At 51.2% G+C, this 22,265-nt stretch overlaps 9 protein-coding genes across 9 annotated transcripts; 3 read left to right on the top strand and 6 right to left on the bottom strand.

Annotated features, from left to right (window-relative positions):
• Positions 1-756: 756 nt before the first annotated feature.
• Positions 757-4,785, bottom strand: pex1 (AAA family ATPase peroxin 1). The gene is made up of 4 exons (XM_022549839.1): positions 4,589-4,785; positions 4,256-4,492; positions 4,121-4,199; positions 757-4,060 (listed from the first exon to the last, which is right to left on the bottom strand). The coding sequence occupies exons 1-4, from the start codon at positions 4,697-4,699 to the stop codon at positions 855-857; spliced, it is 3,633 nt and encodes a 1,210-aa protein (XP_022398352.1). The 5' UTR covers positions 4,700-4,785; the 3' UTR covers positions 757-854.
• Positions 4,786-5,049: 264 nt separating this feature from the next.
• ASPGLDRAFT_50192 (DNA replication licensing factor MCM7) lies at positions 5,050-7,929 on the top strand. Its single transcript, XM_022547256.1, has 4 exons — positions 5,050-5,441; positions 5,498-5,628; positions 5,687-7,604; positions 7,664-7,929. Exons 1-4 carry the CDS (start codon positions 5,121-5,123, stop codon positions 7,736-7,738), a joined length of 2,445 nt encoding a protein of 814 aa, XP_022398351.1. The 5' UTR covers positions 5,050-5,120; the 3' UTR covers positions 7,739-7,929.
• A 116-nt stretch (positions 7,930-8,045) lies between these two features.
• On the bottom strand, positions 8,046-9,433 carry ASPGLDRAFT_37964 (ATP-dependent (S)-NAD(P)H-hydrate dehydratase; the record flags this gene model as incomplete). Its single annotated transcript, XM_022544886.1, has 6 exons — positions 8,046-8,927; positions 8,989-9,021; positions 9,076-9,086; positions 9,139-9,185; positions 9,249-9,288; positions 9,343-9,433. 6 exons carry the CDS (start codon positions 9,431-9,433, stop codon positions 8,046-8,048), a joined length of 1,104 nt encoding a protein of 367 aa, XP_022398350.1.
• Positions 9,434-9,657: 224 nt separating this feature from the next.
• Positions 9,658-11,350, bottom strand: ASPGLDRAFT_84265 (uncharacterized protein). The gene is made up of 2 exons (XM_022550261.1): positions 11,085-11,350; positions 9,658-11,021 (listed from the first exon to the last, which is right to left on the bottom strand). The coding sequence occupies exons 1-2, from the start codon at positions 11,088-11,090 to the stop codon at positions 9,984-9,986; spliced, it is 1,044 nt and encodes a 347-aa protein (XP_022398349.1). The 5' UTR covers positions 11,091-11,350; the 3' UTR covers positions 9,658-9,983.
• A 227-nt stretch (positions 11,351-11,577) lies between these two features.
• On the top strand, positions 11,578-12,281 carry aspf8 (ribosomal protein P2). The gene is made up of 3 exons (XM_022547254.1): positions 11,578-11,649; positions 11,721-11,892; positions 11,963-12,281. Exons 2-3 carry the CDS (start codon positions 11,734-11,736, stop codon positions 12,128-12,130), a joined length of 327 nt encoding a protein of 108 aa, XP_022398348.1. The 5' UTR covers positions 11,578-11,649; positions 11,721-11,733; the 3' UTR covers positions 12,131-12,281.
• A 383-nt stretch (positions 12,282-12,664) lies between these two features.
• On the top strand, positions 12,665-14,104 carry ASPGLDRAFT_76196 (40S ribosomal protein uS19). The gene is made up of 5 exons (XM_022549838.1): positions 12,665-12,767; positions 12,833-12,851; positions 13,035-13,092; positions 13,271-13,567; positions 13,634-14,104. The coding sequence occupies exons 1-5, from the start codon at positions 12,750-12,752 to the stop codon at positions 13,701-13,703; spliced, it is 462 nt and encodes a 153-aa protein (XP_022398347.1). The 5' UTR covers positions 12,665-12,749; the 3' UTR covers positions 13,704-14,104.
• Positions 14,105-14,392: 288 nt separating this feature from the next.
• ASPGLDRAFT_37960 (uncharacterized protein) lies at positions 14,393-15,394 on the bottom strand (the record flags this gene model as incomplete). Its single annotated transcript, XM_022544885.1, has 1 exon — positions 14,393-15,394. The coding sequence occupies one exon, from the start codon at positions 15,392-15,394 to the stop codon at positions 14,393-14,395; it is 1,002 nt and encodes a 333-aa protein (XP_022398346.1).
• A 397-nt stretch (positions 15,395-15,791) lies between these two features.
• ASPGLDRAFT_132068 (S-adenosylmethionine-dependent methyltransferase) lies at positions 15,792-17,397 on the bottom strand (the record flags this gene model as incomplete). The annotated part of the gene is made up of 3 exons (XM_022541096.1): positions 15,792-16,718; positions 16,774-17,073; positions 17,128-17,397. 3 exons carry the CDS (start codon positions 17,395-17,397, stop codon positions 15,792-15,794), a joined length of 1,497 nt encoding a protein of 498 aa, XP_022398345.1.
• A 627-nt stretch (positions 17,398-18,024) lies between these two features.
• ASPGLDRAFT_37958 (carbamoyl-phosphate synthase (glutamine-hydrolyzing) CPA2) lies at positions 18,025-21,733 on the bottom strand (the record flags this gene model as incomplete). Its single annotated transcript, XM_022544884.1, has 3 exons — positions 18,025-18,132; positions 18,187-21,242; positions 21,370-21,733. 3 exons carry the CDS (start codon positions 21,731-21,733, stop codon positions 18,025-18,027), a joined length of 3,528 nt encoding a protein of 1,175 aa, XP_022398344.1.
• Between the last annotated feature and the right edge of the window lie 532 nt (positions 21,734-22,265).

Raw genomic sequence — 22,265 nt, 5'->3', positions numbered from 1 at the left:
AATTTGAATTATATAGCACTCGTTCACGTACCCCGTATGCCAAGGACTGTACTCCGGAGTAAGCCGGGGTACAGAGAGGCGCATCCTGACATCTAACGTCTTGACCGCTAACCTCGGGACTCGTTACCCTATTGGGAGAGTGTGGTGGAATATACAGCCAATTGAAGTCATCTAATTCAGGCCAATAACAAGTCTCATTGGGATCCATTTGCTGACAAGCATTCGCCAATTTTGCGCTTTTTTCAGTTCGTGTGGGATTCTGTTTCAACTCAATTCTGAAGTGTTTTGATCGATTTCGAGATCGAAATTTTGGTTGTTATTCTGCGACATCTATAACTTTTATCACTACGACCTACTTTATGCTCAATTTTATGCACACTATGCCTCGCACAGACAGAATATGACTAACCCTGCCACCTCGCCAGCCCAACCAATGAGAGTTCCCCATTCCCGCTTTAAAAGGGCATATAAACCACTTTAACGGTAATCCTATTGCCTTCGGGCATTTGGTCAATTTGAAACGATACAGAGAAGATTAGCATGGCCCCTGCACTAAGGATGACACGCTCAATCAAAGAGAAGCTACCAGTTTTTTTTTTATTGGTTACAGGGCGAAATTGACGTTTTTGCCTATTTCGGCCTGGTAGGCTGCAGCGGTGGGAGGTGCGTTCGAGACTCGCGGGGAGCGGCCTTTTATTTTTTTGTCGGCTCCTACAGTAGAACGTTGCTCACTACGACTACAAATTACAGCGGCACGATGTATTCCAAGTACACAGTAAATAGCTTAATTATTACAGAGAATGTCTCTATATGCAAATATATACTCTACTTAATCCACCCAGAAATACATAAACCTACATCAAACTCGTCCTTCCTCCAACTTCTCTCCCTCCCTCACCATTAGGCATCTCTCCATTCCGTCCCATCACAAACTCCCGATAGATAGCCAGCAAGCGTCTGTATTCAGGCTCACTCAGCGACCGCCGCGTGTTATCCAGCGATCGCTCAATATGCTCCCACCGCACGATGACCTCCACGCGCGGTTCTTCTTGAGATGCGTTGCCGTTGGTCATGGGCGTCGACTGTGCAGCAGCGCCGGCAGTACCTTGCTGTTCTAGCTGGCGCTGGCGACGGCGCGTGCTCTTGATTGCTTCGAGCTTGGAGGCGACAATGGCGGGAGAAGGCATGGGGACTGGTCCGGTTTGTTGCTCGTTGGAGTACAGGAACTGGATGAAGGATTTGCTGCTGACGCTGGTAGAAGACTGTTTGGCGCTGCCCCGGGTGGGCGCTTTGTCGTTGGTTGCGGTGTGGTCGCCCAGAGCGTCGTGCACGGCTTCGAGATGGGCGTTGTATACCACGGCTTGGATATCGGCTCCTGAGAAACCCTCGGTTCTGGAGGCGACCTCGTCCAGACGGCTGACGACTTCTTGGTTCATCTTTAGCTTTTTGCTAACGGCTTCAATGATGTCAACTCGATCCGAATGCGATGGCATGCCGCAGAGGAGGGACTTGTCCAACCGTCCTGGACGCAACAGAGCTGGATCGATCAGGTCAGGTCGCGAGGTTGCTGCCAGTACGTAGACTCCAGAGAGACCTTCTGCACCGTCCATTTGAGTAAGGAGCTGGTTGACCACACGATCCGTGACACCAGTGGAATCATGTCCACGTTTCGGTGCGATACTGTCAAACTCGTCAAAGAACAGAATGCATGGCCTCGCAGCCTGTGCTCTTTCGAACAAGTCTCGCACGCTCTTTTCACTGGCACCGATGTACTTGTTCAAGATCTCAGGTCCCTTGACACTGATAAAGTTCAAGCCGCATTCGCCCGCTACTGCACTGGCCAACATTGTTTTTCCACATCCGGGGTAACCGTAGAGAAGCAACCCAGACCGCAGACGCAGAGGACACTGCGCGAAGATAGGCGCATACTTAGTGGGATATTGCAGCGTCTCCATTAGAGTTTGTCGGGTCGAGTGCAGGCCACCGATCGCAGAAAAGGTCGTCGTAGAGGAGGTAAGTGTGACATTACGCAGAGATGCTGGAGTGAAGCCTTTGAGTGCGTTCTCAAAATCATCGGCTCCAAGAGTAACCGCTTTCGAGGCTGCCGATGGATCTTGCACCGAACGTATCAAAGCCTCGTTCCGAGCACGAGAAATGAGCAGAACGAGGTCCCCTGGCATGTATCCGTCGGTCTTTCCGGCCAGCTCGAGGAAATCAATGTCCCGTGCAAGAACAAAGCCATCATTCTCGGAAGAACCAGGTCGACTTTCAGGATTTGAAGGGTCCAACCATGAATCATGGGTAGACTCGCTAACGCTCCGTGCGCGGCCGTTGATACTGTCAGCAGCCTTATCCTGGCTTGTTAGCTTCTCCAGAACCTTGCGACGTCCATCTTTGTCGGGTGCCCTGAGATGAATAACCTCGCGTGCCACATGCCCACCAACGATGACGTTGTTCAGGGACTCTTTAGATTGCGCAGTGGCCAGGAGGACAACCGGGGAATTCATCGAGCAATACTCTCGGACCATCGAGCAGATGACTTCACTGTTTTGGCGACTGCGGCCGTTGTCTCCTCCAACTTGCAATTCTGTCTCCGCAGGACACAACTTATCAAGGTCGTCCAGAATAACTACTGATTGCCCACCCAAGCGGGCGCACCAAGCAGCAGACATGAAAAGGCGGTTCAAAGTTTCTTTGATGTTCGAAATTCGAGTCTCATCAGTAACCAGTTTCCGACAAGAAAAGTATTTCACGTTGAACAGATAGTCTTTCTGAACCCGGTGCGCAAGGAGGTGAGTAAGAGCTGTTTTCCCGGCCCCGAGACCACCAGTCAACAGGATAGAAGTTGATTTGGTCAGGCCGTCAAGAGACTGCGAGATGATAGAATCAATTCCCACCAGTTCGGGAGCAACTTCTGGGATTGGATCATCGGTGGGTAGTGCGGGCGAGCCTTCCGACAGTCTAGGTATTTCGGACTGCACCTCTAGAAACAGCTTCGACTCTGACCCCAAGAGCCACCCGAATAAAGGTTTAGAGGCATCGTTGCCCTTCAGTGGAGGGTCAAAGCGGATAATCGCACCATCGAATGCAGACACCGATCCCGGGTTTTCCACCCTTGGCAACACCATTCCGTCTGTCAATGCGCCTGATAAAAGACCGATGTCAGACCCAGGGGCCCCATGGATCACCTTGATCCGCTCGAGCAGCGCGTCCTTCGCAGCTGCAGTATCAGCGCCGAACTTCAATCCATCTCTTTTCTTCGACGGATCGGACATGAATGGATATATCTTAAGCGACTTCACTGTCGACCGTTGCATTTGCGGAGGCGCTGCTTCAACGCGAACGACCCCCCCAACTATACCTTCTGCGCTCAGCGTGCTGCACAACAAGGTGGAGATGGCAACGTGCTGGGTATCTGGTGCATCCACCCATGGTACCAGCTTAGCAACGAGCTTCGTCGCGGGAGAACCGGCCTCGCTTGACTTTTGTTGCTCCGCTTGGTTTATTTGCTGCTGAGGGTCGGGCATCGGTTTGAGGCCAGCAGGTTGGACAACGGAGATGCACACCCAGCCGGCACCTCGAAGCTCGTTTGTGGCGAGTAGATCGGGGTCAACCCATACACGGAAGCCTTCGTTATTGTCATCGTCGCATTCCGCATCGAACCACTGGTCAGCAGACTTGCGATCGACACCCCTCAAGTAGAGCCCGCTTCTGTTTGCACTACTCTTGGGTCGCGTAGTGCCGCTGCTACTCCTCCCACTGGCACTCTTCCTGCTGGTAACGCTACGACTGTCTGCCCGAGAGCCTGCGGCGTTCTTCGGACGGACCTTGGGTGCGACTATAACTTCCGCATCTGGGGCTATCTTTGCGAATGCCGACGTGTCAGACGGAGCCGGTGTAAGTGAGGTGATGACGATGTTCGCAGTAGATGTCGGAGAAAGATGCAAAGCCAGAGGGTGCATGTGCTCGAGTTGTCCTGCATTATTATATCCTGGATTCGGAAGTGCGCGAATTTGCGATAGAAGATTAAGCTCCAAGAAGTTGGCGTGAAGTTCAATAACTATAGACACCAACGTCAGCAAACGTACTTCAGACCACCGTGGCAACGAATAAAACATACTCTCCCAGTCTTCTGGAGTCATGGGCTCAATATTAACAGTGTGTGCCACCGGAGGATCAAGATGTATATAAATCGCAACCTGACACGCTGTCAGAACTCCTTAGCCAATTCGGCTTTTGAACTGCTGTGCCTTACCGGTTGTCCTTCTGCAAGGCCCAGGACTCTTCCAAATGTGGTATCCAATTCCACCGTCGACGCCTCTTGTTCTCTGGCGGAACCCCTATTTATGCCGTCTCTTCCCACGACCGGCGCAAGCTTCCGTTTGCTGGGCATTCCCGTCCATCCCAAGTATAGCGACCGTTGCGATGGGCTTCCGTTGGCCCTCCCGGAAGAAGGTCGATATTGTAGCTCAACAATGACATTTTGCGCGGTCTGGAGTAATGGTTGATTAGCTTCCTCCGTCTTAACGACAATGTCTGAGTTAAATCTCGAAAGCGACCAAATTGAAGCGTGCGCGAGAGGACATACGGCATTCGCGTTAACCAGAAGCGCGGTCAGTGATGGCGGCAAGTTGACCAAGCAGTTCTTCAGAGGCACGAGGGCAACTTCTGCCGTCGAGGAGGGCTTTCTGGGCGCCATTTTCAGGCGCTATGGCACAATGAGAGAAAGTGTGATCTTCAAAACAAAAGAAGGAAGAAGCTTAGAATTCAGCATCTCCCCCGGACCTCAGCTTGTTGACTCCACAATCAGAGGCCATCGTTCACTTTCCCCGAGTGCTCTTCGCCGAGCCGGCCCGCCGTAGGTCTCCGGACCGAGGGTTGTTCCTCTCCGTGTCACGTGGAACTACACTAGTCCCAATTAGGACTAGAAACAGTCAGAACAGGAGACGCGTCTCTTTTTGGGCGACGCGACGCGTTTCGGCGCCAAAGCTGCTAAACGCCGCCCGACACCTGAATCGCTTTGATCTCCTTCCTTTTTCCTCCCACTGAGGGGAACTGTCAACCACCACCGAAACACAGTCGACGGTCAATCGGATCGGGCTTTTTATTGTCGTCGCATCATGGCTTTGCTTCAGTACCCCGCGCCCGTCGACTACGCGGCCCAATTGGATACCTTCAAAGACTTTCTTCAGCACTTCAAAACTTTCGAGTCGGCCTCCGAATCGGCCGCGACAGAGGCACTTGAAGATTTGCACATTGACGGCGACCGGACTAGCGATGAATATGATTTTATGGATGATGCCGAGGAAGGGGAGGGCGCGCAGAGACCCGGAGCTGGTCGCACACGCCGGGAACCGAAGTTGAAATATATGCAAATGCTGCAAGATGCTGCGAACCGGGAACGGATGAACGTCGTTATCGATTTGGACGACTTGAATACCGTATGAATTCGAGCCCATCATGCCGATTTCCGTGACAATTTCTGATGAGGATGCAGTTTGAGAAATCGCTTCCAGAGGAGACAGACTTGAAGCTTGTCGAGTCTGTTCAGAAAAATACGCACCGCTATATTGAGATCTTTTCGCAGGCCGTTGATGCTGTCATGCCTAGAGAAACCAGAGAAGTCACGTATGTATATTCTGAAAGCTCTGGAGGGATCAGGAAACTGGTGGCTAAATGCGAACAGTTTCAAAGATGATGTACTTGATGTTATCATGTCCCAGCGTGAAAGGCGGAACGAGAACCTGGCCATGGCCATGGAAGCAGACATGGATACTGCAGCAGCTCCTTCGATGTTCCCGCCTGAGCTGACTCGCCGATACACTCTCAATTTCAAGCCACTTACTCCTTCTGGTTCCAGCACCGAACGTGATTCGAAGGCAATGGCAGTCCGGAACGTGCGCGGAGAGCATCTTGGTAGTCTCATTACAGTCCGGGGAATAACTACTCGTGTGTCCGATGTCAAGCCTGCTGTCCAGATCAACGCCTACACCTGTGACCGATGCGGTTGCGAAGTCTTCCAGCCCGTCACAACGAAACAGTTCCTTCCCATGACGGAATGTATGTCGGATGAGTGCACACAGAACAACTCCAAGGGCCAATTGTTCCTCTCCACCCGTGCGTCGAAGTTCGTTCCGTTCCAAGAAGTGAAGATCCAAGAGATGGCCGACCAGGTTCCTGTCGGTCACATCCCGCGGACATTAACCATCCACTGCCACGGAAGCTTGACGCGCCAGCTAAACCCCGGTGACCTCGTCGATGTGGCAGGCATTTTCCTTCCCACTCCCTACACGGGTTTCAGAGCCATCCGCGCTGGTCTTCTGACTGATACCTACTTGGAGGCCCAGTACATCACCCAACACAAAGAATCCTACAACGAGTTGCAAATGGACGGTCGGACGCTCCGCAAGATTGAGAAGTACCAGAACTCTGGAAACATGTACGAGTACCTGGCTCGATCCATCGCCCCTGAGATTTACGGTCACATCGATGTGAAGAAGGCCCTGCTTTTGCTTCTTATTGGAGGTGTTACCAAGGAAATGGGCGACGGCATGCATATCCGTGGAGACATCAACATTTGTCTTATGGGTGACCCTGGTGTTGCTAAATCTCAGTTGATGAAGTACATTGCCAAGGTTGCTCCTCGAGGTGTATACACAACCGGTCGCGGAAGCAGCGGTGTCGGTCTCACGGCGGCAGTCATGAGAGACCCTGTGACTGACGAGATGGTCCTGGAAGGAGGTGCTCTGGTCCTGGCTGACAACGGCATCTGCTGTATTGATGAATTTGACAAGATGGAAGACGCAGACCGGACCGCCATCCACGAAGTCATGGAACAGCAAACCATTTCCATCTCCAAGGCAGGAATCACAACCACCCTGAACGCACGAACATCTATTCTCGCGGCCGCCAACCCTCTGTACGGCCGATACAACCCCCGTGTCTCTCCCGTCGAGAACATCAACCTTCCCGCCGCCCTTTTGTCTCGTTTCGATGTCATGTTCCTCATCCTCGATACTCCCTCGCGCGACGGAGACGAAGAACTGGCACACCACGTCACCTACGTCCACATGCACAACAAGCACCCCGAGACCGAAGACCAGGGCGTCGTGTTCACTCCTCACGAGGTCCGCCAGTACATCGCCAAGGCACGAACCTACAGACCCGTCGTTCCCCGGTCCATCTCGGATTACATGGTCGGCGCCTACGTGCGGATGCGAAAGGACCAGAAGCGCGACGAAGCATCCAAGAGGCAGTTCTCCCACGTTACCCCTCGTACACTGCTCGGTGTTGTTCGTCTGTCTCAATCCCTGGCGCGTCTTCGGTTCAGCGATGTTGTTGCTCCGGAGGACGTTGACGAGGCTCTTCGCCTCATTGAGGTCAGCAAGGCCTCGCTGTCCAACGACGGACAGATGGGTGTGGACCAGAGCCCTACCAGCAAGATCTACACTCTCATCCGCAGCATGTGGGAAAGCGGCGCTGCGGCGGTTGGAGATGATGAGAGTGGTGCTCTCAGCATGAGACGTATCCGTGAGCGAGTGTTGGCCAAAGGCTTCACGGAAGATCAGCTCACGATGGCGATTGATGAGTACGCCAACGTCGATGTAAGTCCTTCATTACTCTGTATCATATATGCACAGGTACTAACATGTCTCCCTTCCAGGTCTGGCAAGTCATCGCCAACGGCACTCGTCTTGTTTTCATTGGAGCTGAGGATGACGTTATGGAGGATATGTAATAGATGTCTTACGGTATATCATAACTTGTTGATCTTTCATGCTGCTGCTGCTGCTGCTGTTCTATACCTGAAAGATGTGTGCATTGGGATTTATGTGAGAATTCTTGGGAATTTGGCCGAGCCTGGGAATAGGTGTTATGGTGTAATTTTTCTTATCATGGGTCATGCAAGATATAATACTATGCCTTTACGGAAGTTGAGTGCAGTTACGCATGTAAGAGCCGAGCTACGTCAAATCCAAGTAAACAACATGTTAGGTATAGCTATAGATGTAACGCTTTACAAACAACCAGCTCAACCCAATAGTCTACAGACTAGACTTCTCAGGCGTATCGGGCTCACCAATCAGCTCCAAAAAGCTTGGGTAGACCTCATCTGTGAGATCACCAGCTTGCATGCTCCTTCCCTTAGCCTTGAATGCCCGTCTTGAGCACTCCCGGGTCAAGCTACTGCCAGCCCAAGCAGCAAGAAGTAACGTCGTCGTTGGCGACATCCTCTTGCCTTCCGTCTCGAGTTCAGCTTTGACATCCTGTCGGCTCTCAGCTTGCTTGTCGTTTTCCTTCTCTCCTGAATCCCACAGTTTGTTATGATAAGCTGCTCTCCATGCCAACAGCGTGCCTAGCGATCCGGTAAGAGTGTCACCTTGGCCCCCACTTCGCTTCAATCCACCGGTGACGTCGGAGACGAGGGTGGTAACACCGTTCGAGATGATGTCATGCGGCCCCTTCTGGACAATCGTCACACCCCCAAGTGCATTCGACAGCTGCTCACAAGCTTCCGACTCTTTGCTCGTCTTGTCACCACCATCTCCCTTAATCTGTGCTTGGCTCTGGACCTCAATCTTCAGTGCCTTTGCGAGACGGCCGAATTCGTTGACGTTAGGTGTGAGAATGCACTCCTTGTACCCCTTGACGAGTTCCGGGTCTTCCGTGACCAAGAGGAGTCCATCTGCATCCAGGACGAACGGAATTGATTGTGATTGTGCCTCTTTGATAACTTCTCTGACGACCTTGAGCGTCACACCGTCGCGACCAAGTCCTGGGCCGATAACCAGCGCATGAAGTCGGGAGAGCATGGAGATTATGGGACCGGCGAGGGCTGGGGCGTCAATCGAGTTGGGATCTGAGACGGACTCGCTGCTTGGAAGCAGTGGGTGTACCATCAGGCTTGGAGAGTAGGATTTGATAACCTAAACAGATTAGCCCATGAGCTAGGCTTGTACTAGCCAATTGGCAAGTAAGAAGACATACAGATGCGGCGGATCTTTCACAGATTACATGGCTCTGTGACAGTTAGCTTCGAGGGAACTGTAGTTGTATCTGACAAGATATCCTCACCATATCACAACCTGCGTATAATGTCAGCCAATGGAACGACTAGTAGATATTCACACAACATACCTAATTTTGCAGATGCCATCGATGAGAAGTATGGAGCTCCTGTGTAGCTTCACCCAGTCTGTTAGAATGCGATTCATCTGATAGTTTGTCGAACGAGAAACATGACGTACTCGAGGCTGCCTCCGATGACAGCAACACGTCCTTGTTGCCCTACACCCCATTGTCAATTACCATTCCCAATCATGACTAGCCTTGGGGCCAAACCTTTGTGGAATCTCTCGAGCAGAGGTGGTACGATTCGGCGCACCTTATTGAAGAGTGCCTTTGACGAAGTGGATACATGTACCGGCTCCATGGTGGTGGTTCTATATATAAGGTAGAATTCCTTGACAGAATGAGTTCTTGAATTCAATATAGCGCCGATTGAGGGAAGAAGAAGAATTAGAAAAGAACTGGCGTAAGAGCAAGGCTGGAAATGTGAGCGTTACAAGCTGTGATGTCACCGCCTACGTGTGGGCCTGAAGGATATGGCAACCAGGAGTTGGTTAACTAGTTAACTAGTTAACAAGAAAATGATTTGGGATAGTCGTATACTGATGCTGAATATTTGCTAATTGTACTAAGCTAAGGATATAAACAGGACGCCCGCTCATAATGATAAAGCTAGTATGTAATTGAACGAGGCCACCATCTATTGACACCTAAAGAAAAACTCCAACTTAAGAAAGCGAAATCAAAGAACGAGTAGAATATAAATGACTTGTAAAATGCACCCCCGAAAGTACCCCTCGCTGATGCTCCGTAACCAAAGAAGAGGAATAAACAAAAGAAAACAAAAGAAAACAAAAAGACTTGCCGGAAGGGAGTATCGAGTCGTGATGAAAAGAAAAAAGTATGATAAGTGTTCATCTGGCCCTTGACGCCAACGAAGTAAGCTTCTTCTTCCGCTCCAGTTTCTCTTGCTTGGCTGCGAGTTCGGCCTGCCATTCTTCCTCGTCTTCTCGTCTGGCGGCCTTAAGAGCCGCTTGCTCTTCCGACTCCACATTGTCGAAGCCGGCTTCCATATCCGATGATGCGTCCGAGTAGTAGTCGTCATGGTCGTCCGCATATTCACCTTCGTCTTCCTCATCTGTACCAAGATAGTCATCCATCCGTGATCGGTTGCCGGCTTTAGATTGTTGTCTTTCAGCGAGATCACGCTTGGGTGGTAGACCGGCTGTTCCTCGGTATTCAGTTGTCGCGGGCGTCTGCGTCGGTCTGGCAGTGCCTCTGTAGGTGGGCTCATCAGGATCTCGTTTTCTCGCCGGTTTTCCATCGCCAAGTTTGGCGCCCGCCGGAGTTCCAGCGGTGGTACCGCCTTTCTTTGCCAGTCGTGGATCTTTCTCCTTCGCCTGTGCTTCTATCGCCCGTTTCTTGCGTTCCATTTTGCTGAGCCTTTCTTTGGGCGCTGTCTTGTTTTGGTGTTTGAACATTCCCACTTGCGTCGGCGCAGTTTGCTGAAGAGCCTTCGCTTTCATCATGAGATCGGCGAATGATCCTGGAGGAGGTTTGGACGAAGCAGGCGCGGTCTTCGGGGTTGAAGAAGTATTGCCGCTTGACGCAGATTTGGCCGCATTTGGAGCGGGATTCGGGCGAGGCTTCGATGCTGTAGATGTGGTAGGCCTTGTAGGTGCAGGCTTCGTGGATGCAGGCCTCGTGGGCACTGATTTACCAAGTGCTCGATTATCTGGTTTCGGTGGACGCTGCAGCTGCTCTTCAGCTTTCCGCTTCGTCCCTGCTGTGGCGACCTTTTTATCGGAAGAGGCATCACGGGATGGCGTGCTAGGTTTGCGAACTTCAGACTTCGCCGTGGAGGATGAGACGGGAGGTTCCGGACGAGATGTTGTCGGCGGGATCGCAGACGGTTTGCCCGTCTCGATGGACGTAAGCACAGAATCGAGGAACTAAGAAAACGAGAGTTAGAAAAACCTGAAACACTCAAAGACCGATAGGAGACATGTACTTACGCTCATATTGCCACTCCAAATTCAAAAGAAAAGCAGAAGCAAGATGGTATTTCCGTTAAAGAAACAGAGCAAGTCAGAAGGGAAGTTCACCGTCGGTGGTTAAAACGACGAGGTAACTTCATCACGATGCTAGTACTATCGAATCCCGAGTTCGACGCGCGAAATGAGATAGCCCGCACGTTCCAGCGGAGCAGAAAACGGCTGAATCAAAGAAATCGACTCCAGTGGTGTTAGCGAGACAAAACAGGGCGATAGGGACGAAAGAGAGATTGGAGAAAAGAGAGTTAAGCCTGAAGCGCCATCCTGTCCTTCTGGAAGTCTCGAATGTCACGTGCCCGTGAGCGGCTGATTTGCAAATCCTACATGCGCCACAGCGTCTCGCTTAGAAGCCCGCCGAAATACACTAGCCACAGCTGGCAGCCGCACCGCACTTTTTCTCGCCGATAATTCCATCCTGAACTTTTTCTTTCCACATCGCTCAACCATCACCCAGCGAACTCGACGTTTCAGTCTCCGCCCAACTTGCGGTTAAATCGATTGATTCTCGTGTTCAGAAAACCAACAGGTATGTATTTTCTGCGATTTGAATCCCAGTTTTGACGGCGACCGATTCTGACGAGAATTCTTTCACTATAGAACTCTATTCAAAATGAAGCACCTCGCAGCTTACCTCCTCATCGCCCTTGCCGGCAACGAGACCCCCTCTGCCGACGATGTTAAGGGTGTCCTCTCCTCCGTCGGTGTCGACGCCGACGAGGAGCGTCTCCAGAAGCTCATCTCTGAGCTCGAGGGCAAGGACATCAACGAGGTTTGTTTCACTTGCGAAAAAGATTCTATGGAAGAAACTGTATACTGACGAGTTTTTTTTCTCAAAACAGCTGATCGCTCAGGGTACTGAGAAGCTCGCTTCCGTTCCCTCTGGCGGTGCCGGCGCTGCCGCTGCCCCCGCCGCCGGTGGTGCTGGTGAGGCCGCTCCTGCTGAGAAGAAGGAGGAGGAGCCCGCTGAGGAGTCCGACGACGACATGGGCTTGGGTCTCTTCGACTAAGCGCATTCGCCTGGAGAGTAAAAAAATTTGCTACGGATTGTGGAGGAACAGAATCGGACAGTTATTTTCAGCCTGGGGAGTAATCTCGCCCACTGGTTTTGTCAAGCCTGGATGGTTCGGGATGCTGTTACGAATTACGCATATGTGAGCTGGAAACAGCCTTTAGTCAATACAGATCTGACCTCCACAAGTTGTTCACTGAGTAGTACGTAGACACCGATTTGTTTCGCATTGAGATTTCACCGGAGCGTATTCGTCTTTTTCTCGCAAATCTTGGTAGCATATTACCCCGTATTCAAGTTGAATCAGTAACCAATAAATCTACTGCTCCCCTTCAGTAAATCTATGCGCTCTGATTGATCAAATCAGAATGATAAGATACCAGGGTTCGAAGTGGGTAGCCCTATATTCAATTATACCCGAAAAGGAATAGATCTAGGGCTTGACCCCGGTGGGTCGCTTAGGCGAGCCCTCCAGCCCACCTCCAAACTCGAAGCGCAGAAGCCCACGCTTAGCCCGACGACTGTCATTTCAGCGACAGACACGACCCGACAACCCATATTCCCTTCGCTTTTCGAGTGTACGATCGAAAAGCGACCTAGAGGAAAAAACCGCAAAAATGGCTGACACCGAATACGTGAGTTTTTGTCTGCGATGGTTATTCTATCAATGCAAGAAGACTAATTGTTGATCCCTTCTCAGAACGCCGAGGAAGCTGCCGGTACGTTACCACTGAAAACCTTTTCCTACCCTTGACCACGAACGATGCTTGATGGAACGATATTCGATGGAGTTGGATTGGAAAGATATGATATGTGATGGGGATGCGATGATGGAAGAAAGGATCGATATCGAAGGGACAACACAAAGAATGAAGTCGCTGACTGAACTTGTCGCCGAACAGAGCTCAAGAAGAGAAGACAATTCCGGAAGTTTACCTACCGTGGTATTGACCTCGACCAGTACGTTCGCATTTTCTCCTCTCGCATGCTCTGAACCATCCGACATCCGACTCCGAAAGAACGACACCGTCCAACAACTCCCATCACGATCAGATTGTCACCTTTGGAGTCGGATGTTGGAATGGAGGACAGCATATCACAGTTGGGAAGGATTTTATCTGACATGGACAACTTTCAGGCTCCTCGACCTTTCCTCGGAACAGCTCCGTGATGTCGTCCACGCCCGTGCCCGCAGAAGGTTCAACCGCGGTCTGAAGCGCAAGCCCATGGGTCTCATCAAGAAGCTCCGCAAGGCGAAGCAGGAGGCCCGCCCCAACGAGAAGCCCGACCTCGTCAAGACCCACCTCCGTGACATGATCATTGTCCCCGAAATGATCGGCTCTGTCGTCGGTATCTACTCCGGTAAGGAGTTCAACCAGATCGAAGTCAAGCCCGAAATGGTTGGCCACTACCTCGCCGAGTTCTCCATCTCATAGTACGTCCTCTGAAATCTAGATCTGGTATGGAAAAAGGTGTTTGCAGATGGCTAACAACCACACAGCAAGCCCGTCAAGCACGGTCGTCCCGGTATTGGTGCCACCCACTCTTCCCGTTTCATTCCCCTCAAGTAAACAAGTCGCTTTTGGAGTGTCGCGTGGGAGATTCGTTCGGCGTACGGATGTTGGGAAAGGAAAAAACCAAAATGGGTGGAATCCATTTACATATACCTGGGTTCTTCTACTTGTATGTCAAGTGCGGGTCAGCTGTTTCCATCTCAATATAAAAAAAGATTCTTGTCGGCCATGAAGGATCTTTGACAACTCTGATGACGAAAGATGAGCCCTTTTTGGTCCCCCTGGCTTGTGTGTTTCTGCATATGGGTCAGGGGGTCAAAAAGTTCACCTTTTCCTGTTGTTTTCTAGGTTAGGTAGGGATGGGTGTTTTAATTTTACGAATGAAGTTCATCTTATGGCGCTTTGTAATGTTTGTCTATTCGGATGACTTGTAGGTATCATAACACATCGTTCCCACGCCTCCCAAACAAGAACTACAGTAATTTGCTTTTGGAGATAGCGTCCATGTCCGCTGCCTACTGCGTCTATCGTCGTCATCTTAGGGTTCCCTTGTCGACTTTCTTTTGAGAACATGAATTATACAAGGCGATGGCAAACGAGTGACCATACATTATATTGCATAATCCAAAGTACTCTTCCCAATCGAGTCTAACTTATTCTATCTCTAAAATATCCGAGGAACATAAGAATATGAACACAGCCAAAACCGAACAGCGCCAACCAATGTCCCTCACTTTCCTCCAGTTTCACTTATACGGATCAGAGTGACCCCTTGGACGCACAGTCACAGTTTCCATGGAGCACACACTTTCCGGGGCCGAATGAACAGGCTCAAATCGAACTCGCGTAGCTTGATCCAACAATTCCTCAAGAGGAGTGCAGGACCGTAAACGTCTAGTGCGCTCGTCCTCCAAATCACCGGGTGAAACCTCGACCCTTTCGTAATTCGAAGACTGTCCGTTCGCCGAAGCCCGTCTGTTCTGCGACCCCATGGTGTAATCTTCCTCTATGCTCTGGATGACGCCCATGCCACTTTCGTAATTCGCCAACGGAGATCGTCTTCTGCATCTGCGTCTCGAAGCGCTCGTGTCGGCACTACTTGGTGGGGTGGGCGGGCCCGTAGGGGAAATGGGGGAGACGTTCTCTCTCCAGTTTTCAACGTCCCTGGTCATGGACAAGTACCGATCAAAAAAATATATATTGCCGGCTCGTTGGGCTTCCACCAAGTTCCTCATCCAAAGGCCGCTTCTGTCACTGCCCGGGTCGCTATTACGTCGTCGCTTGAGGCATGCTCGCTCAGCTAGTATCGCACTTCCTTCATGCGGAGAGCTAGGACTAGGGTCTCGCACGTCTGGTTGTCCAGGTGGATGCAACCAATCCCAGGGGTTGACCCGGCCCTTCAGATCCAAGAGGCTCCGCAATTCCTCCGCGATGTCGGTATGAGAGACCAGGTTGAGAGCGAGCTCGTCGCGATCTTTCATCCACAGGCGATTGTCGGGTAGCAGGCGGCTCGCCTCCACCATTTCCTCCCATTTGGAGCTGACATCATGCGTTGCGAGGACGAGAATGAGAAGAACAAGCGGGTCCGTCTTGCTCAGATATTGGGAGACAAAGGTGGTTGGAAGAGTCGATCCCCGTGGAGGATAAGGAGGTGGTGCAAACATTGGCTGCGGTCGTAGAAACGGCCAGTGTGGAAAGTGATACCATGGAGGATATGGGAATGATGCGAATGGTAACGGATGTGCCATTTTGACAGCTTCGCGTCGTGATCAATGCAGACGTCGACTCGCGGGGACTGGGATTGACAGTGTAGAAAGATAGAAGAGTGTCGAGTCAGATATATTTGCTTAAGCTGTGGCTTTATTGTCGAAGGCTGTCCGCAAAATAAAGAACAGTAGTATCCAGAAGAGCAAAGCTCGTAATGTCACGGAATATAACGATGTTGAAGTAAATAAACGGTGCTCTTCGCGTGTGCGACTGTTGGCGATGCGCAGTGTCGTGTAAGTTCGTTTGGGCATTCCAAAGATCTTTGGAGGTCTCTCGATGTCCCAAAGAGGAAGGATGACACTGACGACAAATTAGGAAACCGCGACTCATTTCCATGGACGGATGTCAGAACCGCCAAATTTTCCCTCATTCTCGTTATCACTTTCTCTCCGACATAGAAAAAACAACGCCATCCATCTTCTCCCACTCCCTTTCAATCTCATCCGCCATATTAGAAGGATCCAGTCCATTCGAAACAAACTCCTTATGCACCTCATAGAACGCCAGCTGCACCATCCTTTTAAAGCTAGGCACAGTACAGCTCTCTGACTCCCTATTAATTAGCTTATTCAATAAAGACCAGATAATAAGACTGAAGTTTAACTCGAAGCGTTCAAGCGCAACATCGTCGCCTGTGTTTGTCTCTATCCCCTGAGACAGGTGGATAGCAAGCCTCGCCAGTGCCCATGCATGTACATGGCGGATGGGGTGAGAGTCGTAGGGGTAGACGATTGGATCAACGCGTATATAGCGAACCGCGGCCTGAACGAAAGCTGTTTTGAACTGTCCGTTGGAGAGTAAGGATGCGATTAACTCGTCGCGTAGGAAGATATAGGGCTGTCTGGTGATGGGCCATGCGGAGGTTTGGTCCAGGACTTGCATGGCTGATTCCAGTTTGCGGACGGCTCCTGTTGGTTCACAGTTGGGGGCAGAAGCGGATCCCATGAAGGCTTGTGCTTTTGTCTCTGCTGCTGCAAATGCAGCACTGTCGAGCGTTGTTGTTAGGAATTTATCTTCGGGCGTATCTGTGCCCTTTAAACACTTCGAGCACTGGCAGTCGAAGTAGTATCGTTCTGACAGCTCGTTGTGACGAACGTCGTACGGACTAGTGGCGTCAATATACGAGATGAAGATCTGCTCGTCCTTCTTGATCGGCCGGACAGCTTTGACGAAAAGTTCATCCCCGTCGAACCCAACAGTCGAGTTATAATCACAACTATGGTTAATAAGGGCCGCATATGGGTGCAAATACAGCCCAATCCGGTCATACAATGGGTTTGTAAGATTGAACGCATTAAGGTCCAGCTAACCAAGTCAACACTTACAATGATAAAACAGGGAGACGGATAGCAAAACATACCTTTGTACCAAAAGCCAAAATCAGCTCTTCTTTCATATCAATCCCAGAATACATCTTCACAGCCTTCGCAGACAGTGAAATCCGCTCCCACTGCGCCATATTCCGCTCACGAATATCCCGGATATGCGTCTCCAGCTGGACGAAGAGATCAACCTCTTGATTGCTATATTTCTTCTTCGTACTGCGCAGTAACATCCGGAGCATTGCCCTGGCGTTATTAGGGAGAACCCGAGGAGAGAGTTCTTTGAAGATCCGACATTCATGAGAATGCGCGAATTTCCAGTCTTTGGCTTGACATGCCTAGGAAGAGTCAGCTCAACAATGTCACGGTAAATAAGAAGAGATAAAACTTACCCTATCACAATACTTTACCACCTGACACCCAGTACACGCCCTCAAATCCAGATCCGCACCCACATTTAGCTGCCTCTTTCCAAAGCACCCAGAGCACGTATCGCTCAACCGCGGCGTATCCAGCACTGCCACAAAGGGTGCACTAATCCTCAAGACGTCTTCTCCGGTACAGATGTCTTCTGATGCGAACAGACCATTCCCCAAGCCATTGGGTGCAGGGCCGAGTGTTGTTCTTGTATGAACTGAGGGGAGGGGAGATTCAGCAGACATGCTGGAGCTCTGTTGTCTGAGATATTTCGAGGGTTATATTTTTTGTATGCTTCCCTTGATTCGACTTGGCTTATTGGCTAACACGCGACTGTTCTTCTGCGATGGATTGATATATTTGCTGCCAGATGAAGCTGTCTGCAGCATATTCTGATTGGCCATTGAAGATTAGTCATCTATAAAATTTTGCCTCGACAGAAAAGTAGACATAGAGTGCATTGAATTGGTGTTGTGTGTAGAGAATGGCAGTATATTCAAGGACTTTAGACAGTACGAAGAGTGTATATGAACACCGAAATGGAATTTGAGATTGGATCTGGATATATCGACAAAAACATGCAAAAAATACACGAAGCTGAAAGGAAATTCTTTTGTCGCTCAAACACGTAACATCATCTTACTAGAGTATAAAAACAGAAATCAAAACCAATTTTTGCAGTCAAGCAGCACTTGAATGCCATGGTCCCCAAAAAGAAACGTATAATAATCTATAGACATGAATCCTTATCCGTTACGCCGAACAAGGGCGACTTTTCTCGACCGTCAGACGAAAATCGTATGAAAAAAAATTAGACCAAATGAAATATAGGAAAGATTTTTGCTTTATCGGCTTATGGACCGTTGATGCTTTTACAGGGCCTTGGTGCCGACGAATTCGGACCAGCTGCGGACCTCAGAGGGAATACCCTCAGCACGGGGCAGCTTGGCGTTCATGGCAGTGGCGAAGAGGAGAGCAGTCTAGAAGGCGAGGTTAGTAAATGCGGCTAGAAATCAAGGCAAGCAGTTACATACCTTAGGCTCCATGAAGAGAGGGACACCGAAGTCGACGGCATTCCGTCTCATGACATAGTCCTCGTCGAGCTGAGTCTTACCACGGGTCTTGGCAAGGTTGAAAGCACCACGGATCTCGTACTTCTCGAAGACATCACGGAGAGCACGCTTGTCATTCTTGGGGAATTCAATCACCTGCACCGAAACGTCGCCCTTGGTGGCAGACTCGAGGTGGTCCTTGACTTCGGCGCTGGCGGCGTAGAGCTTGTAACCGAGAGGGTTGACAAGGTCCACGATCTGGGAAAGGATGGGGCTGTTGATGTCACCACCGAAAAGCAGACCCTCACCGGGCTCAGGCATGCGGAAGTTCATCATGGACTGCATCGAAGCCCAGTAGGCGTCAACCAGGTCCTTACCGAAGCAAGCCATCTCACCAGTGCTGGACATCTCGACACCGAGGAAGGGGTCAGCACCGGCAAGACGGGTCCAACTGAACTGGGGCACCTTGGTGGCAAGGTAGTCACGCTTGGTCTTCATGAGGTCGACGGGCTCAGGGACGTCACGGCCAACAAGGGCCTTGGTAGCAACATCGATGAAGTTGGTACCCAGGACCTTGCTGACGAAGGGGAACGAACGAGAAGCACGGAGGTTGCACTCGATGACCTTCAGCTGAGGCTCAGCACCCTCCTCGTCGGCCTTGATGATCTGCATGTTGAAGGGACCGGTGATGTTCCAGGCGTCGGCGACCTTCTGAGCAATCACCTTGACGCGCTCCATGACCGACTCCTCAAGGGCAGTGGGGGGAAGGACCAGAGTGGCGTCACCAGAGTGGACACCAGCGGGCTCAACGTGCTCACTGACAGCGTGCACCAAGAGCTTACCACCCGAGGCAACAGCATCAACGTCAATCTCCTGGGCACCCTCAATGAACTTGGTGATAACAACAGGGTGGTCAGGGGAGACGGCACTGGCGTTCAGGAGCTTCTCCTTGAGCTCACCAGCATTGTAAATGACGTTCATGGCAGCACCAGACAGGACGTAGCTGGGGCGGACCAGGACGGGGTATCCCACGGACTCAGCGAACTTTTCGGCCTCAACGACGGAGGTAAGTTCCTTCCAGGCAGGCTGATCGACACCAATGCTGTCTAGGATCTGAGAGAACTTGTGACGGTCTTCGGCACGGTCAATGTCGTGAGGGTTGGTACCGAGGACGTGAGCGCCACCAGTCTCCTGCAGACGAAGAGCAATGTTCTGAGGCAGCTGGCCACCGACAGAGACGACGACACCGCTAGCACTCTCAAGCTCGTAGATATCCATGACACGCTCGTAGCTGAGTTCCTCGAAGTAGAGTCTGTCAGCAGTGTCAAAGTCGGTGGAGTAGGTCTCAGGGTTGTAGTTGATCATAACGGTCTTCTTGCCCATTTCCCGCAGGGAGAGAGTTGCGTTGACGGCACACCAGTCGAACTCAACGGAGCTTCCAATACGGTAAACACCGCTTCCAAGGATTAGAGTGCCGTGGTCATCGAAGGAGACATCGTGGGAGGAAGCGTTGTAGGTGGTGTAGAGGTAGTTGGTGTCAGCAGGGAACTCAGCAGCCAGGGTATCGATACGCTTCACCCAGGGTCTGATACCGAATCCCGTCCTGCGGGCGCGGACCTCATCCTCGGTAGATCCGACAAGGAGAGCAATCTGCTTGTCAGAGAAACCTAGCTTCTTGGTGCGAAGCATCATCTCCTCCTGGATGCCAAAGAGACTACCGATTTCCTTGAGCTCGTTCTGGCAGTCGACGATGTTCTGGAGCTTGTACAAGAACCACTTGTCGATCTTAGTCAGCTCGTGGACTTTCTCAACCGAGTAGTTCTCGTGGAGCATGGCCTGACCAACGGCCAACCAGCGGCGGTCAGTGGGGTTCTTCAGGACCTCATCCAAGTTCTCGAACGTGTCGCCCTGGAAGCCAATGTATCTGGGGTCGACCTGGCGGATGGCCTTCTGGAAGGACTCCTCGAAGGTACGGCCAATAGCCATAACTTCACCGACAGACTTCATGGCACTTCCAATGTCACGGTTGACGTGCTGGAACTTGCTCAAGTCCCAACGGGGGATCTTGGTGACGATGTAGTCCAAACTGGGCTCAAAGTTGGCAGTGGTGGTCTTGGTAACAGCGTTAGGGAGCTCAGGAAGGGTGTGGCCCAAACCGATCTTGGCAGCAGTGTAGGCCAGAGGGTAACCGGTAGCCTTGGAGGCCAGAGCAGACGAACGAGACAGACGGGCGTTAACCTCAATGACACGGTAGTCAAGACCATCAGGCTGCAGAGCATACTGAACGTTACATTCACCAACGACACCCAAGTGACGGATGATCTTGATGGCGGCAGTACGGAGCATGTGGTACTCCTCATCTGAGAGGGTCTGGCTGGGGGCGACGACGATACTGTCACCGGTGTGGATACCAAGGGGGTCGAAGTTCTCCATGTTGCAGACAGTAATACAGTTGTTGGACGCATCCCGGACAACTTCATACTCGACCTCCTTCCAGCCCTTGAGCGACTTCTCAACCAGAATCTGCGGGGCAAGGGTCAAGGAGCGGGAAGACAAGTCCTTAAGTTCTTCCGGGTTGTTGGCGAAACCGGAACCCAGACCACCCAGGGCATAGGCCGAACGGACAATGATGGGGTATCCAACGGACTCAGCGGCCTCCAAGGCTTCATCGACGGTGCCAACAGCGATGGACTCGGCGATAGGGATGTCAATCTCCTTCAAGGCCTGGGAGAAAAGGTCACGGTCTTCACTGGTCTCGAGGGTCTGGATGCTGGTTCCCAGAACTCTGACACCATAGCGGTCAAAGGTACCCATGCGGTTCATCTGCACACCCAAGTTCAGAGCAGTCTGACCACCGAAGGCAAGCATAATACCATCCGGCTGTTCCCTCTCAATGACGTGGGTGACATATTCCGGTGTGACAGGGAGGTAGTAGACTTCGTCTGCGAGCTTGTGGTCGGTCTGAATGGTAGCGATGTTGGGGTTGATAAGGACGGACTGGATTCCAGCTTCCTTGAGAGCCTTCAGAGCCTGAGAACCTATTTCCATGAGACATCCAAGTTAGCCATAGATTCCTTCTCTCAGTCTTGCCATCCCTGCTTTCCTCCAGATATTGTACCAATTCTCCCCCACCAACTCCACAAGGCATGTCAAGAGCCGACTTACCGGAATAGTCGAATTCTCCGGCCTGTCCAATGCTGATACCACCACTACCAATAACCAAGACCTTCTTGGCATCGATCAAGTTGCTACCGGGTTTCACAGCCCCGCTATTGAGGTAAGAGGCGGCGGAGGGGGGGTTCGAGGTCTCCGAGGCCAACCGGCGGAGGGTACTCGAGAAGTTCCTCAGCTGCTGGGACCGCAGCGAAGCGGTCTTCTGTTGCGGACGCAAAGTCGATGTTGTCGAACGAACCGTAGGGGTTTGAGAGGTGAAGGCGCGCAATGCGCGAGCGGAGGGGCGGGTTTCAGCAAAACATCGCTGACGCAGGAGGGCGGACGAAGCCTGCCCACAACGAGCAGCGAGAACCATATTGCGCACTGCGCTGCCAGTCAAAAAGGCAGAGAATAAGAAAGAAAAGGAAGGGATAGAAGGACGACGACTCGAGTCAATTAATTGAAACGGTGACTCTTTTGTCTCTGCCCTCCCTGATATATAATGACAGGCAAAAAAAAGGCGTGATATCGCAGTGGTGGGTGGGTGGTGATTTTTTTTGGGGATCTTTTTTTCCCGCCAGTCAGGTGACCTGAAATTTTTCTCGGAAGATCTTTGATTCCCTGGTGTTTCCGCTCCGTTGTTACACGCCCAAGAAAAATCCGGGGAAGGATGGAGGAATTAAGAAAAGATTGATTCACCTGGAAGAATTGAGAAGAAGAAAAAAGGAGAGAGAAGAAGAGAAGAAGAGAAAATAGAGAAATAGAAAAAAAAATATAGCGACCTGCTATGAGTCAATGCCCGGGACTGAGGCCGGTATGGATCTGTACTGATATGTATCGGTATGGTATTTTGATACACAGATACACAGATATACGGCAGAAAAAAAATAGTGGGAGCTCCGGCGCAC

The sequence above is a fragment of the Aspergillus glaucus genome, assembly GCF_001890805.1.
Source record: "Aspergillus glaucus CBS 516.65 unplaced genomic scaffold ASPGLscaffold_18, whole genome shotgun sequence".
In the NCBI taxonomy this organism is placed as follows: Eukaryota; Fungi; Ascomycota; class Eurotiomycetes; order Eurotiales; family Aspergillaceae; genus Aspergillus; species Aspergillus glaucus.
This window is presented reverse-complemented; position numbering and strand designations above follow the sequence as displayed.

Coding starts and splice junctions, on each gene's coding strand:
- pex1 (XM_022549839.1), bottom strand. CDS start 4,699: ATGGCGCCCAGAAAGCCCTCCTCGACGGCAGAAGTTGCCCTCGTGCCT. Junction 4,493..4,588: donor TTCTGGTTAACGCGAATGCC/GTATGTCCTCTC, acceptor CCATTACTCCAG/ACCGCGCAAAATGTCATTGT. Junction 4,200..4,255: donor GCCTTGCAGAAGGACAACCG/GTAAGGCACAGC, acceptor ACAGCGTGTCAG/GTTGCGATTTATATACATCT.
- ASPGLDRAFT_50192 (XM_022547256.1), top strand. CDS start 5,121: ATGGCTTTGCTTCAGTACCCCGCGCCCGTCGACTACGCGGCCCAATTG. Junction 5,442..5,497: donor ATTTGGACGACTTGAATACC/GTATGAATTCGA, acceptor ATGAGGATGCAG/TTTGAGAAATCGCTTCCAGA. Junction 5,629..5,686: donor AGAGAAACCAGAGAAGTCAC/GTATGTATATTC, acceptor AAATGCGAACAG/TTTCAAAGATGATGTACTTG.
- aspf8 (XM_022547254.1), top strand. CDS start 11,734: ATGAAGCACCTCGCAGCTTACCTCCTCATCGCCCTTGCCGGCAACGAG. Junction 11,893..11,962: donor AGGGCAAGGACATCAACGAG/GTTTGTTTCACT, acceptor TTCTCAAAACAG/CTGATCGCTCAGGGTACTGA.
- ASPGLDRAFT_76196 (XM_022549838.1), top strand. Junction 13,093..13,270: donor CGTGGTATTGACCTCGACCA/GTACGTTCGCAT, acceptor GACAACTTTCAG/GCTCCTCGACCTTTCCTCGG. Junction 13,568..13,633: donor GCCGAGTTCTCCATCTCATA/GTACGTCCTCTG, acceptor ACAACCACACAG/CAAGCCCGTCAAGCACGGTC.